A 14,831-nucleotide genomic window follows, 5' to 3' on the forward strand; every position below is an offset into this window, starting at 1 on the left:
CCGCCCTAGATTTGCTCAGAATAAGCATTCCTCGTGAGCTTGCTCTCTTGTGACTATCTTTCCTAAGATATGTAAAATGCACAAGATGAACTACGAAGGCCAATTATAATTGTAGTTGTCCTAGCACCAGGTAAAATCTAGAGGTGAACAATTTATCGCTTTTAATTTGTAGTGACAGAAGCTTATGGAACTATCAGATATTGGCTTATGGAGTTCTGATTGCACAAAAAACTACTCCTGAGATGTCATACAGGTATAATTTAAAATCATCTTGTTTTCTATCTGTAGTTATGAGCATTGCCAATATCCAAACATAGGATGAAGTAAAAACTGAATTCAGGTAAATATATCCACTTGACAAGCTATCCGGCGAAGACATTTATAACCATTGGGCTATGAATTTCTGAGACACGACTTTAAAGGTCAATTCCCAGATCACCTCTCCATCCACAATGAAGGCTCTACTGTCCTTGTTTCATTTCCTCAACCTTCCTGAATCTGCCCTCTCCAAAGATAAAAAAGAGCGGTTCACGATAACAGGAGTGAAGAGAAATGTGGTGACCGCCCCGGTCGTGAGGGAGGTGAGATGACCTTGATACGCAAATAGACCTTCTTTAAAAAAGAAGGGGAAAAAAGAAAGCCACTAAAGATATTTATCATACACCGGGCCATTGGCAGGAAAGTAGATGGGTTCTGCTTCATTTAATTATCATCGTCTATAATATTTCAATTTTCCCACAGCCAGTAGATTTTAAAGGGGGTTCAAACAATTGCTCCTCAAAAACAGGAAAGTCTATACCAACATAAAGGCGAGTAATAGATGACAAGGTTTTAATTTTTGGGTGAACTATCCATTCAAGCACAATGAACCTCTGCCTGAAAAAGGAATAAACAGCCGTTTAAGCTGACAACACCCTTTCTTTACTAACGTATGCGCTTGACATTTGAGGTTCTGCTAATTCCACCCTTGAGTTGCTGCACTATAATCATAATCAGCGGTATTCTTCTGCTCAAAACTGAGCTTCTGAACAAGAAACATGCTTTAGCCCACCATGCACCATGTACTCGAGAGGTGAGAGCCTCATGTGTGCCTACTGGGCCAAATGCCTGCTCAAGCACGACATGAGAACACGGGAGGGCTCCAGCCCAGGGCCGAGGGCCAGACATGGAACACAATGACCAGCTCTCCCATTCCGCCATCTTCGAGCGCCTTACAAACAATGCCCAGTCAGGGAAACAAGCCCTCGATATCAGTCCACAGCTGTGCTTTTGTCTCTCTCTCCATCCGTCAGAGACACACCACGCAGGCTTAGACACCTACGCCGTCGCCTCTGCTGCCCTCTGCGACGGAGAGAGCTTGTTTATCACACCGAAGCATATTGCCGATGTCCTCACAAGGCGAAGGGAGAGAAAGAGAGAGACGGGAAGATGGAGAGTCGGACACAAGTAAAGGGAACGAAAGAGAAACAGAACAAATAGAGGCTGTGAAAAAGATGAATAGAGAAAGAGCAGCAAACAAAGCGAGGGAGAGAGGACACCGTAAAAAAACTGAGATAAAGAGCAGGAGAGAGAGAAACGGAGCGAACATATTGGAAAGCACATAATGGAGGGGACAGAAGCTAATTAAGGAAGGCCGGATTAATTAGGCTTTCAGTTTGCCTGCCTCTCATTCTCCCACTGTGTTTCCTGCCAGTGCCACCCTCCGTTCCCTCATAAAACATGCCACATTGTTATTGTATGGATTTTAGTGCTCCAGTCTTTGGAATGTACATGAGTCTGTAATTTCCAGCGGGAAGGGTACTTTGTTAGCTGTGTAGGCAAATACAAGGTAAGGCTGGGTGGAATGATGCTACTGTATATAATGTGTGATGGGAGAAATGTGTTAAACATGCTATATCGCTTATACCACAAAGTATCCACAACGTAATTAAAAAAGACTTGACGCCAAGCGGAAAATTATAGCCTGAGGCAGCAGGATTTGTGTATCGCTCCATGAGGTAGTTGGCGATTTCAACCCTATAGCATCTAACAATTACAAAATGAAATAAATATAGTTAGAGATGCATAGGTTAAATATGAAAAATGGATATTCACTGGATTTTCGAAAATGGATGTTTAAAGATTAGATTTAGTTCAAATGCAAAAAAAGGAGGAAATAAGCACATAATCTATTTATTCAAATACAAATCCAATAAACAATCTGGTTCAGACATACTTCACATAACTGAATTATCTTTCACTTAAATAACTTATTGACATTCACTAATATAGACACAAAACCACCACTCAATGTCTCAAACCATGACATAAAATTTTAGTCATACGTCCATCTTCCAAAAAAAAGGTAATAAATTAATGATAGGAGTTGCAATAATTAAAAACTTTTTTTTTTCTTTTCTTGCGATTAAACTTTATTCTACAGAGTACAGTACAAAGCCAATTAAATACAGAAGTTTGCACAGCTGATATCTTGGACATTTAGCATAAATGGTTGACATTAACTATGTACCAGTGGAATACGTAATGTCTGCTCATGTCACAAATCCAGTAAAGCACACTAAAGAGATTTGTGGAAGTTCAAATGTGAATGAACCATTGAATTACTGTCACTTTTCAGCCAAGGGTGCTTGCACTCCACTAGACTGTCATTTACAAAAACCTCCAAACAACATCTATGCTTTACACAGACAACTTGGACCAACCACCATGGAAACCAACTAAATCACTCCAACTCTGTATTTCATAAAACTGAATTACAAGAGGCCATCTGGGACGCAAAACAATCCTCTCTCACAATCCCAAACAACCCCCCCGCACAAAAAAAAAAAAAAGGAAAACCACTCTTGCTTCTCAATGGCACTGTTTTCATGAGAGGCCACTTTTGCAGTGAGAGCACTCATTGGTTCTGTTCCTCCTCCCTGCTTGATGAAGCAAACGCTGAGGACCCTTCAGCCCTGCTCACTATGCAGGATCCTTGGCCAAAAATGACAGGCACTGATGGGCATAAATATTTATCAAGTGCCAAAGCTTTGCCAACCTGAAGTTTCTGGGATAAAAATCAGAAGAGTTAAAGAAAAAGCATGGTTAGCCATTTCATGATGATTGACGTCAAGACTTGCTATCAGAAATTCATTCTGCAGAGGGAGGCTGGAATGCCCTTGTGCCAGGCTGCAGTCTCAAGTTTATGATAATCCCAATAAATTATAATGTACTCTGCAGACATTAAAAAGCATGATTGGTGCTAAATTAAATGGGCTGTGACTCTCAGGTCACAGTGAGATGGATCTGTTCTTCTAAATTCTTTTTCACCCCATTTCTCACTTCTTGTACCATCAGAGAAGATTCTTTCCTTTTTCTGCTAGATTCAATTAGTGTTCATGTTCATGTGCAGTAGGAAAGAGAGGGGTAAGCTGTGCCACTATATTTAAACTGTCCTCTAGTCAAAGAGAAATGTGGTAGAGGTGCAATTAATACTCCTGATTGTATTTCAGGATGTATGCTATCAACTGAAATTAGAAGAAAGCATCTGTAATAGAAACATACAGAGAAATCTTTTTACAAAAGGTGAAAAAAAAGTTGTCCAGTGACAATTTTAAATAAAAATATGTAGATTAAATTGAATAGAAAATAAATAAAATGAAAACATAAATAAAATGAAAACATTCCTCATGATTACAGGCAGCTGTATGCCCCCCCCCCCCATTTTTTAATAAAAGATCACTACTGAAACACCATTGAGTAGGTGATTATTTCTAATCCCCCATGTTTAATGCTGAACTGAAAAACATTTTTATTCGTGACCCTGTTTTCTGAAAAAAGAAAGTTCGCTTTTTTTGATCAGTGAGCAGAATGAACTTAATTGTGTGTGCATGTCTCTTACTTCACCTTTCCTTCTCTATTTTAGTCCAGCTGTCCAGTTTTTAATTCATGAGCCCATTCTGAACTGTTAACCAGATTTGTGCTCCAAACGTTAATCTCCAGCAAGCACTTTTGTCTGTTTGGGGGGAGGTGGGGGATTAGTCCATTTTCATTATTTGCTGGGGTCAAAGGTACTGTTCAACACTGTTAAAATTTGTTGAGTCTAATGATGATTAATGCCCTTGTTCTAGGCCTTTCACTGTTACATGAAGCAAATTTCTTGTTCTTTTTTTCTACAAAAGCAATTAGAGCAATTTTAAGTCCACGAAACCCATCACGGGCTGACAGGTTAAGCTTTTAATGCAAATGTGACAGCAACATAATGTACAATATGACAAAATGTGATGGTACTGGCCTAATTGCTCACAACTAAAAAGAATTAATATTGAATGAGGTGCCTTCAAAAACACGCTTGATTTCAGAGTCTCCACGACTAACACATTCACACACAATAGCCCCAATGGGCCTGGCAGAGTGACGCCCTCGTTCCTGCACTTATGTGAGTATTTTATGTTTTATGAGAACATGTAATGAGGTATAAGCTGCAATGTAAAGTTAACTGATGGGTTTTGTGACATCTACCAACAACTATAATAATAAATACTGCAAATGGAAAACTGTGACAACTATTATAAAGGTCAAATATTAAGCTGCATGTGTGTTTTGAGTACAATCATGTCATTTCAAAGTATGGTTTATTAACCAAAATGAATAAATCATGATTACAAGAGCAAAGAACACAACTGTACAGTTCTGATCTGCTATAGCATGATGACTGTTCAGTAAAATAAAGTTCATCACCTAAATAAATGGATTGAATGCACCGCAGTTGAGCCTTTATGAGTTCTGACGATAAAGACCCTTGGTTGATCTAAATCGATCGAAGAAGACATTAGATCTTGGCATTATATTTTACGATGAAAGCTGGCTAAATCGTATGTCAGTTTAACAGAGAACCGCTTTCAAGGTGAGGTCAGAGGACAATACCTCTTAGCAGTCTCTTCCACACCTTTATGCCATTTGTGATTCGCAACAGAAGCAATGTAAGGCATGAGGAGAACACTGGTTTTCAAGACAGGAGCAATCTGAACTGTGTGTTTGAATCTAGTCTTTTGGCTTGATGTGAAAAGCCCGTAAATCAGGTGCGCGTGTGGAATACCAAATCGCAAGAGAGAGAATAGAACTCATCAATCATGGGTGACATGCGCTTTGCTGCACGGGAGGGAAGCCAAACCACATTAGTGTTGATGCAGCAATGCTGTGGTATGCAGGATGGCAGGGGAAAAAAAGAGGCAAACAATTCAGAATTATAGACTATTAATGGAAAACATTATGGAAACAGGTCAAGTGCGTGCACTCAATGTTAGGTCTTTTGATGATTATGGAGTTGACAGGTTCACCCTAAAATTTAGACAATAGTTTGCAAGGTATTTTTTTTTTTAAATAACTGTCGAATTACTTGTAGTGCCAGAGGGTAAATTTACGGTATCTGCTAGCAAGAGCAAATAAGGTCATGCTAACAAGCCAAACCGTGACCCTTTGGCCAAGCATGTCGTAAGACAAACTGTTTTCTTTTTCAGTTGTTCTATTGTGCTGTCACCACCTATCATCACCATATCAAAAAGGGACACATTTTGTGCAAGAGACTTAGGGATTTGCACGTAATAATGAAAAAAGTTTGTTCCTTGACTTGGGAAAGTCACAAGAGAAAAACATGCCAATCTGCTGGACTCTGATGTGCACCTATGATCTCTCAAAAAATGCTTTGAGGTGGCAGATCAGAGAAGGGGCAGAGACCCATGCGCAGAGGTCAACATCACTGTCAGGATGTCATTCTGTGTGTGCCTTTGTGTTCTTACCCACATTTATAGTCTTTTCCTCCTGTGACCTGATTTGGCATACCTGTTTACCTGTCCAGAATGTCTTCCTGCCTTTCTTGTTTCACTCAGCCCTGTCTTGCTTGCCACCAGCATATATGCCCTATTATGGCCCTGCCAGAGGCAGTGTCTGCCTCTAATGACACCTTACTGCACTACTGACAGGTTTTTCAGTCCGAAGGAGTAAAGGTAGCACCTGCCCTTGGGAAAAGCATAAACTTATGTAAATATAACCATTAGGGATATGCCGGTATCAAATGTTCATGTTGCGATTAATTGGTAATGATTTTATCACAGTATATACGGTATTATCACAATAATGAAATTTAGTTTTAAAAAAGTGGCCATTATACAGTATAACAGTTTCAATAACTTTTTTTCTTATAAAAAATAACTAAGCAATGCAGAAAAATATATAAAGTTAAAGGTTTTATACATATTAAAGTACATATTCAGTAACCATTGTGTTACTGGAAATTTATACCTATTGGTCTATATAGTTCTATTGCACTTTAATCTGTGTAAAAAGTTTAACTTTATATATTTTTCAGATTAAAAAAAAAAGTTTGAAAATGAATAGCCTATTAAGCCTATTAAATATTTAAGTATTTGGCACTTTGAGGAACAACATAGCAAATCCACAAATCTGAATGGCTATGTAAATCTATTTAAATACATTTAAGAAAGTAGCAGCTACTTTATTTATTGGGTTTCCAGGTTAACGGCTGCATTTCTGCAGTTTAGCGACATCTGCTGTCAGAGAGTGAATGTGCTTTCATTCAGCACAACTCTCACGTGTTCCCCCTTGTGCTTCTCATGCAGGCTTGTTTACATCAGAGCGCACACGCATCTTTTAAGCAGCATACAGCTTTTGCATTTTGACCAGTTGATTGGAAAAATATTTTTAAAATGCATTCCAAATTCTGAATAATTTGTTATGTATAATTATTCACGGTATTTAGAAATGCCTGAGATAACAATATAATGCATATTCATTAATGTGATATTTCGCATTACTGAATACCGGCACATGTCTAAAAGCCATGCCATGTATATAAACCACACACAAATCCGGCTCCTTAAAATGTGGCAATTGTTCCCAGCTGTCAACACAAGATGTCAGCGGAGTCCTGAGGGGCATACTGGGAAAATCTGTATTTTGTAAACTGGAAATGCAGACTGTGGTGAAGTATAAAAGAGGATAATCTAAATGAGGGAAAGATGATTCAAGAGTAAGGATGAGTGTGAACTAAAGATAAGAGGCAAAAATAAAGGTATGAAGGCATACACAAGGAAGTCAAATAAGAGCCATTGGAAGGCATTCTCTTAGCCCCAGGAAGATCACGAGGAAAAAAGGACAGAAAATAGAGAGATCCTTTGTGTTTCACACTACACTTTGCTCTGTTTCACACTAACTATGAGTAAAGATCAAACTGTATTAAAACGAGCATATAGGAGTAAAGATTAGAAGGATAGTTAGAAGTTTTTTTTTCAATAACAGGATGTGTTTGAAGATAACCATAGACAAAATAATTTCATTACAGTCTCGGGAGTCACTGCACATACGTACATATGTTAATGAAGACAAATAAATAATTGTAACACAGCATCTTATTAAGGACGTTTGTTTTTCTATGATTACTGTAACTACAATTTTCAAAGAATCACAAATCTCCTAGGGTTAAAAGAACAAGCATGAGCCTGCATGACAGAGCATATTATAAGCCATCCTATCCTCTTCATGTAGAAGCCTCAAAGGTAGAAGGAGGCTTTGCAGGTAGACGTACTGTATCAGTGTAAAAATACAGTGTTCTACCACATCCCAAAATACAGTTGTTTCTAAAAGACAAATAATCAACTGGATTAACAGGACTTATCAAATATGCACTAACAAATCAATATGCAATTGTAAATTCACACCTCATACAAGGTTAAACAAACCACATAATGTGCCAAAAACATTTCAAAAACATGTCCTTCCTAAACTATCCCTGCCAAAAACATATCATTCCCCCACATCATTTTATCCAACACTTACAATCTCCAAAATAGGGATCAAAACAGCACAAGAGGTGAAGAACCTTGTTAAAAGCAGTTACCTTGTTTCATACCAAATCCAATGGGTAATTAGCTTTGTGGAGTCTTACCTCACATTCTCTGGAGCCAGAGATGGTGTAAGTGCATGGCCCGGTACCATTGACCAGCACATCCGTGCCCTCTGTGTTATTAGGCTTGTAGTCCACATAGTACTCCTGCAATGGTGTGCTGAGTGTGCGCTCTGTCTCCCGTGACTTTTTCCGACGTTTGCGAGCTGCAGCCGAGTTTTCCTGTAGCTGCTTAACACTGCTTGGATAGCGCTTCCATGACACATAAATTACAAGGAGGATCATGGCAACCGACAGGAAGAGGGCAACACTTCCTGCCACTATCTTGTGGAATGATACAGGTTCAAAGTCTTGCTCAGGTGGTGGGACAGCGGGCTGAGAAGGTGCAGAAGAGGTGGTACCTTCCAAGGATGTCCCCTGGCCCCTTCTGCTGTCTCCAGACTTTAGAGTTGGCATGAAAGAGCTGGCTGTGGACTGGGCAAAGGCGATAAATGGGGTAGAGGGAACAGTTGCAGATACAGTTGATGGCATAGCAGCCCTACAAACCCCATTGGCATCAACAGCATCCATAACCTTCTCCCCTTGGACTTCTTTGGGTGATGCGCAAATCATATTAATTTCTTTGTTTCCACGGAAGGTTCTCAGCCAGGCCACCAGTGGGCAAACAACTGGTCCACAGTCCCACATGTTGCCTGCCAGACTAATTGCTGTCAAAGAGGTCCAGGCATCCACAGCTTCTTGAGACACATTAACAAGCTTGTTTGAATCCAGGTTAAGTGTCTGAAGATTTGGTATGCCCCGGTACACCTCTGCATCGATCTCCTGAAGGTCATTTCCTGAAAGGTCAAGCTTCTGCAATGATGTCCAGCTCCATGTAAGGCCTTCACTCATGGTCCTAATGCGGTTCCACTGTAAGTAAAGAGCACGCAAGTTATAGAAGCGTGGAAAGTTGAAAAAGTTGATTTTGGAGAACTGGTTATGCTCAATATGCAGCTCTGTTAGCTTCATCAGGCCGGACATTGAATTGCGAGTAATGCTGCGTAGTCGGTTGTAACCAAGGTCAAGGAATTCAAGATTACGGCAGTCTTGAAAAAGGCGAGAGGGAAGATTCTTAAGGGAGTTTGAGCGCATATGCAAGCTGAGTAGCTTGCGCAGTCCCTGGAACTGCCCTGGTTGTAGAGCTTGTAGCTTGTTATAGGAAAGGTCCAGGTTCCTCAAGTTGGGTACCAGGTGAAATGTGGTGTTATGTAGCAGTGTGATCTTGTTGGAGCTCAGTATTAGCTCTTTGAGCCTCCGTATCCCTTGAAAAGCACGTGCATCCACATTGGCAATGTAGTTGTGGTCCAGGTACAGCCAAATGAGCTGGTTGAGGCCAACAAATTGGCCTGCCTTCAGGCTTGCTAAGCTGTTATACCGCAGGGACAGGCCTTGACAGCCGCCTGAGAGGTTCTTGGGAACATCACGAAATGCGCTAGACTCACAGTATACAATTTTGCCATCGCATCGACAGCTCCGGGGGCAAGGACGCTCACCAAAGCAAGGGGTGGCAGACAGCCATGCCTGCATTAGCAGTGGCACCATGAACCAGCGGTGCCTCATAGCAAAGCCTAAAATAGAAAAAGAAAAAACTGTCAAGAAACTACTTACATCCTGATTACACAAATAAACAAATGAATAGGGTTTTACCTAAGTCATGCTACTTAAAAAGGGATTTATTTAATTAAACTTGTATTCAATATGTACATACATTATTAGTCACACATTAAATCAAACAGCAAGAGTTTGAGATACATTTGAAAAAGCGTATTCACTTTCATGAGTATCTCTCTCACTTTTTTGCCGCAGATTTAATCACGATCCTATTAGGGCGCTATGATGCATTGCAACTTGTTGAATCGTGAAATGTGCAAAATGATGTGCATCGTATTGTGAGGTAGTTGACAATACCCTGCTCTAATTATTGAGCTGTTTCAAAGCAGAGATTAAGACGACTAATGAGAGAAGAAATATTGTAATTGTTCTGTGATTATAAACCCTTGAAATATTACATTTATACAGCAATATGATACCACACAAGGACTCAATTAACAGTGGTGATTGTGCAAATCAATCCAGTCATGCCATGTTGTTTAATTCTTCTCTCTGGCAATGGCAAACATGCTATCAGAGCATGCCAGTCCTCCAATAAGCTTGGACACGAGCCCACTACAGTATCAAAGGAAATGTCCTGAGAGATATGCCTTGGCCATCCTATTAGTCCCTAATTATAATCTAAATGATTGTCAGTCAACCAAATCAGGTGTATTTGCCTGGCTGCTCAGTGACTCTGCTACCAGCCTTTGTCCATATTTCCTTTATACACAAAAGCCTACGTGTTGTTATTGTCAATATAAATGGGGGAGATGGTGGTGGTGGTGGAGGGGTGGGGGGGTGAAGCGAGGAATTATATCAGCAGTGAGTTCCCGGCTAAGCATTGGCTCAAGAGGTTAGAGGTCTGGGTAAAATACACATGTTCTTTTTGTGAAGGTCTTGGCCACAGCCTGGACATTTTCCAGTAATGGGATTTTATCATTTGTGCTGCATCTTTCTGGCCTTCATGCCTACACTGTGTTGCTTTAAAAGTGATGTGTTTCAATTCTATCTCTGATGCATAAACTTTTACAAAGCTTCCTAGAAATTACATTCTGAAATGAAGTTCCTAAGGCATTATATGTCTGTACGAGATGAAGAATGTGGCTATGACACATTAATATTGTCATAAGAATTCATGAAAGTGGTTATGAAATATCAAAACACCCATTCTGCTTGAAAACAAAATGACTCCAGACCCATCCAAACAACATTTTAAAACCATATGCATGTAATAAAACGGTTTTGATTAATCAGTACTGTTACAGTAATTCTGCCAGATGTTCTCTGAGGTTAAAAAGGAGAAAATATTCATAAAGAACTCTAGTACTCATGAAGTAATTTAAAAGCATATCAGAACCAAACATTTATGAACTTTATTAACACACCTCCTGTTCATGATTATAATATACAGTGGCCTCAAAAAATTACTTCCATTATACCTACAAATGATGAAATCACTGCACAAGACAACTAAATAGCAAACCCTCCTCTCAACAAATGACGCTAGATCTGAAATTTAACTACACATTTCTTATCCATTTTCGCAATTAGTTTTAATCAGCTGATAAGACTGACAAAGCTGATAATCAGAAAACATCTGAATAACTGTCTTAATTTAGAAAAGTATAACATTTCTTATCGCATCATGTCAAATCTAACAAATGTCTATTTGGGAGATGTTTTATTTGCTGATAAGGGTGGTGCCATCTTTCCTTCTTTTTAAAAAAAAAATGCCACTTGATTTGATCTTTTCTTATTAATTGCAATGACCTTATTATATTTCTGCATGTCTTTAGGCTTCAGGGTTCAAGCAATATTTGGAAGCCACTGATTGTGATTTAAAAAACAAAGCAAAGAGGTGCCGATATCCATGAGTATACAGTTGCCAACAACTGATGCACAAGCAGGCTGCGGTACAATAAAGTAATTACGTCACTCACTCCCATTCATACTAAACAGACAATCATACTGTATCAGCTTAATGACATTGCTAATGAAATGATGCTGATAAAGTTAATGATCCAAGAGAAGTCTAATGAAAATTAATTTGTAGCAAACTTGCACTGCCACTTTTCTTATTTTAGATTCAACTACACCTTTTTCTCTCTTGGTAAAACTGATTTTGCCTCTGCACAGGCCTGCATACCCTTCACAGCAATGCTCCAAAATTTTTGCCAGGTTGATTATTTTATGTTTGCTGTCAAAATCGCCCACTATAGTGCCGCAAAGCTCCAAGCATAGCTCATCATTTTACGAGCTGTGGAAGGCCATCTTGCTGCACATCCCTAACGAATAACAATCAGAGCAGGTCACATATCTGTCAAACAACCTCTGTAAAATGATTGGAAGCACATCTATAATCAAGTACTCTAATGTGGCCATGAGAAGGTCTGCGGCTTACAGTTAATCACAGTGCTTAGTTACATAATGAGTCCAGAAATCATGAGAAATATGTAAGGAATATAACTAGTATGCATCATTTACCAAATGCAAAATGAAACAGATTAACATCTAAAGAAACTGTTTTCACTGATCCAGTGCATGGTGATTGTGTCCACATTGTTTCCTGTCAAAACATAAAATCTGCTGCGTCGCCTTCCTTTGATGATGAAGAAATAACTCAGTTGCTCAAACAAGCTAATTATGCAAACTGAACAACATCTTCATTAAGCACTCCAGGCATTGAATGCACACTTGCGTTGCAAAAAATGTGCACGCATACCACAATGCAAGCACATAATGTGCATCTTTTCTAACAGCACAGGCAAGTAAGAAAACCACAAAAGATTATCAACTATCTGTGTGCTATCAATAATGCACAGGCACACTCTGAGAAATTGCCTTGCTGCCAAAAATGAGGTTCAATTAGCATTCCAGTGTTAATCAATGAGTTGGCATCAGTCTGCTCTTTAAATCAGTGAGAGATGGAGCACAGAGATAGGCCAATAATCAGTCTGACCGATATTTTTTACCAATATTCACACTTTTCAACTTAATTGGTTGTTAGGTTTAGGGATAAATGGCACCATTTGGTGGATCACAATTGAAGAGCGCCTAACAACAGCATTTATAAGTAAATAATACAATTATTTAATATATTGTTAGAACATTCAACCTTTCATTCTCGATTGAGAAATATGTTGTTTAGCAATTAGCCCTTAACCCTTTAGTAGTCCAAACCACGGATTGCAATGATATTGCTACAATCAGATGATCTTAATATGTAATAAATAAAAGCAATAATGTTAGGTTTTAGGATCTCGTTTTAAATATTTTAGAGTTATATATTAGAAGCAACATAAATATGAAAAAAACACTAATACATAATGTGTGCATGTATGTGTGTGTGTGTGTGTGTGTGTGTGTGTGTGTATATATATATATATATATATATATATATATATATATATATATATATATATATACATATATATATATATATATATATATACATATATATATATATATATATATATATATATATATATATATATATATATGAACTGAAAAAATGACCATAAAATAAACGAACAGTTGGATACACTTGATTGTGCCTCACAAGAATCAAACCACTTGTGAGATGAAGTGAACGCACGGTCAAATTTGAGCACTAAATATGTATGATTATCATATGTACAATAAATCGATGCATGCAAATTAAGGCGAACATCCAATAAATGTAGGCATAAATATGCATGAACATTTTGTGCTTTATCAGAGTACATTCAATCTCTTAGTTTTACTGCATGCACACCGTCTGAAACCAGTTCACATTACATTGCAAAATGTATAAAACTGATGGAACTCTCCCCCCAATTTATCATCAAACATCCACCGTGGTTTCCACGTTCACTTAGGACCGAGTGAGAACACGCAAACTTACCCATCACCGCGTCTCAGTCAACTCCTGGCCACAGGTTTTACAGCTTTCTACCGCTCGAGACCCAAAACGGCATGGCACGCGCTCTCTTCAGAAGGTTCGGTTCTTCCACGAGCGCCCGCCTGTAGTCTTCCACCGCAGAGCAGGCGCGGGAAATTTTCAGTCTCTCCTGACTGACCACTGACCATATCTTTCAATTCCCCCTCAAAACAAAACTCGCATCATAACCATCCGCTGGAACAGAAAGAATCCATTTTACATCCTAAAATTATACCTCAATTCACAAACAGAGCAGGAGACGCGCGATTCCAAATCCAAGTTATCTACCACAAGTCAAACTTATGGAAATCCCAGCAATTCCCTTCCGTCTCAGTATATTCCATCGCAGCATACTGCGCAAATACTGTCTTTCCCGAAAGGATGATGCTTACCGTTGATTAATCCGTGGATCTTAAAATATCAGTGTGAATTAGGATGTTTAAAAGATTTCAATCCAGTCCCAAATCACTGCGCTTACAGAATACTGTTTAGAAGTGTTACTCCATCGGGAATGTTTCTCCTCTCCTGTACAGTTCCCGACAGTACAGAGATGCAGCAGTGTGAGTGGTTAACCACAACCGCCTGTCGCACCATAACTTTGTCAGACAGCATCCGAATGCCCCCTTCTGGCGAACTGACATCCCCAGCAACAATCTCTTCCCCTCTCATATCACTCTTACTCGATATTTCCACTGGAAAACGAGTGAGAGACTGTCTATTAGCACGACTAACGTAAAAGAACAAACAACGATCCAGCTGATAAGAAATTACCATTTCTCTATCCAAATATTTTATGCACTGATTTTATGTTCCGTTTGACTTTTCAGATTAATTTTGGGAAGATAAATGAAACATTAACTATTTTGTTCGAGTAATTCTGCTTTCTGGTGCACGTGGACATAGCTATTACTTATTATTGATTTTGGATTAAATAAAATGTACACACTGTACGGTTTCATATCTCGCTTTCTTTATCCATAGCTAATGGATGATTTATCTGCGTATTTTATCATTCTTGTTCTGCCAAAGAGGATGGAGGGCAATGTAGTTTGCTCACATAGCCAATAAGATAATTAGCATTTAGCATCCATGGGTTCACTCATAAATTTCTATATTGGTTTATTTGTTTATTTATTATTATTTTCATATTTGGTATTACATTAACCCTCTGGAGTCTTGGGTAATTTTGGGGCCTGGAGAAGTTTTGTCATGCCCTGACATTTGTGCTTTTTTCAGTTTCTTATAAATATCTAAATGGCTAAAGTCTAATCTAACTGTAATCAGCACAAACTTGGCTATAATAATATGTGAAATGCATGTATGTACATGATTGTATTTTTGAAAAAAAAAAAAAAATGTTATGCGTGGTTAGTGAAAAAC

General features: G+C 38.7%; 1 protein-coding gene across 1 annotated transcript; it reads right to left on the reverse strand.

Moving 5' to 3' along the window:
* Positions 1–855: 855 nt before the first annotated feature.
* On the reverse strand, positions 856–13,986 carry LOC127966091 (leucine-rich repeat transmembrane neuronal protein 4-like). Its single transcript, XM_052566938.1, has 3 exons — positions 13,416–13,986; positions 7,943–9,507; positions 856–876 (listed from the first exon to the last, which is right to left on the reverse strand). The coding sequence occupies exons 1-3, from the start codon at positions 13,417–13,419 to the stop codon at positions 856–858; spliced, it is 1,590 nt and encodes a 529-aa protein (XP_052422898.1). The 5' UTR covers positions 13,420–13,986.
* Positions 13,987–14,831: the final 845 nt, after the last annotated feature.

Source organism: Carassius gibelio, chromosome B10 (assembly GCF_023724105.1).
Source record: "Carassius gibelio isolate Cgi1373 ecotype wild population from Czech Republic chromosome B10, carGib1.2-hapl.c, whole genome shotgun sequence".
Lineage (NCBI taxonomy): Eukaryota > Metazoa > Chordata > Actinopteri > Cypriniformes > Cyprinidae > Carassius > Carassius gibelio.

Coding starts and splice junctions, on each gene's coding strand:
- LOC127966091 (XM_052566938.1), bottom strand. Junction 877..7,942: donor CTGGCTCCAGAGAATGTGAG/GTAAGACTCCAC, acceptor TTCCTTTTTCAG/GCAGAGGTTCATTGTGCTTG.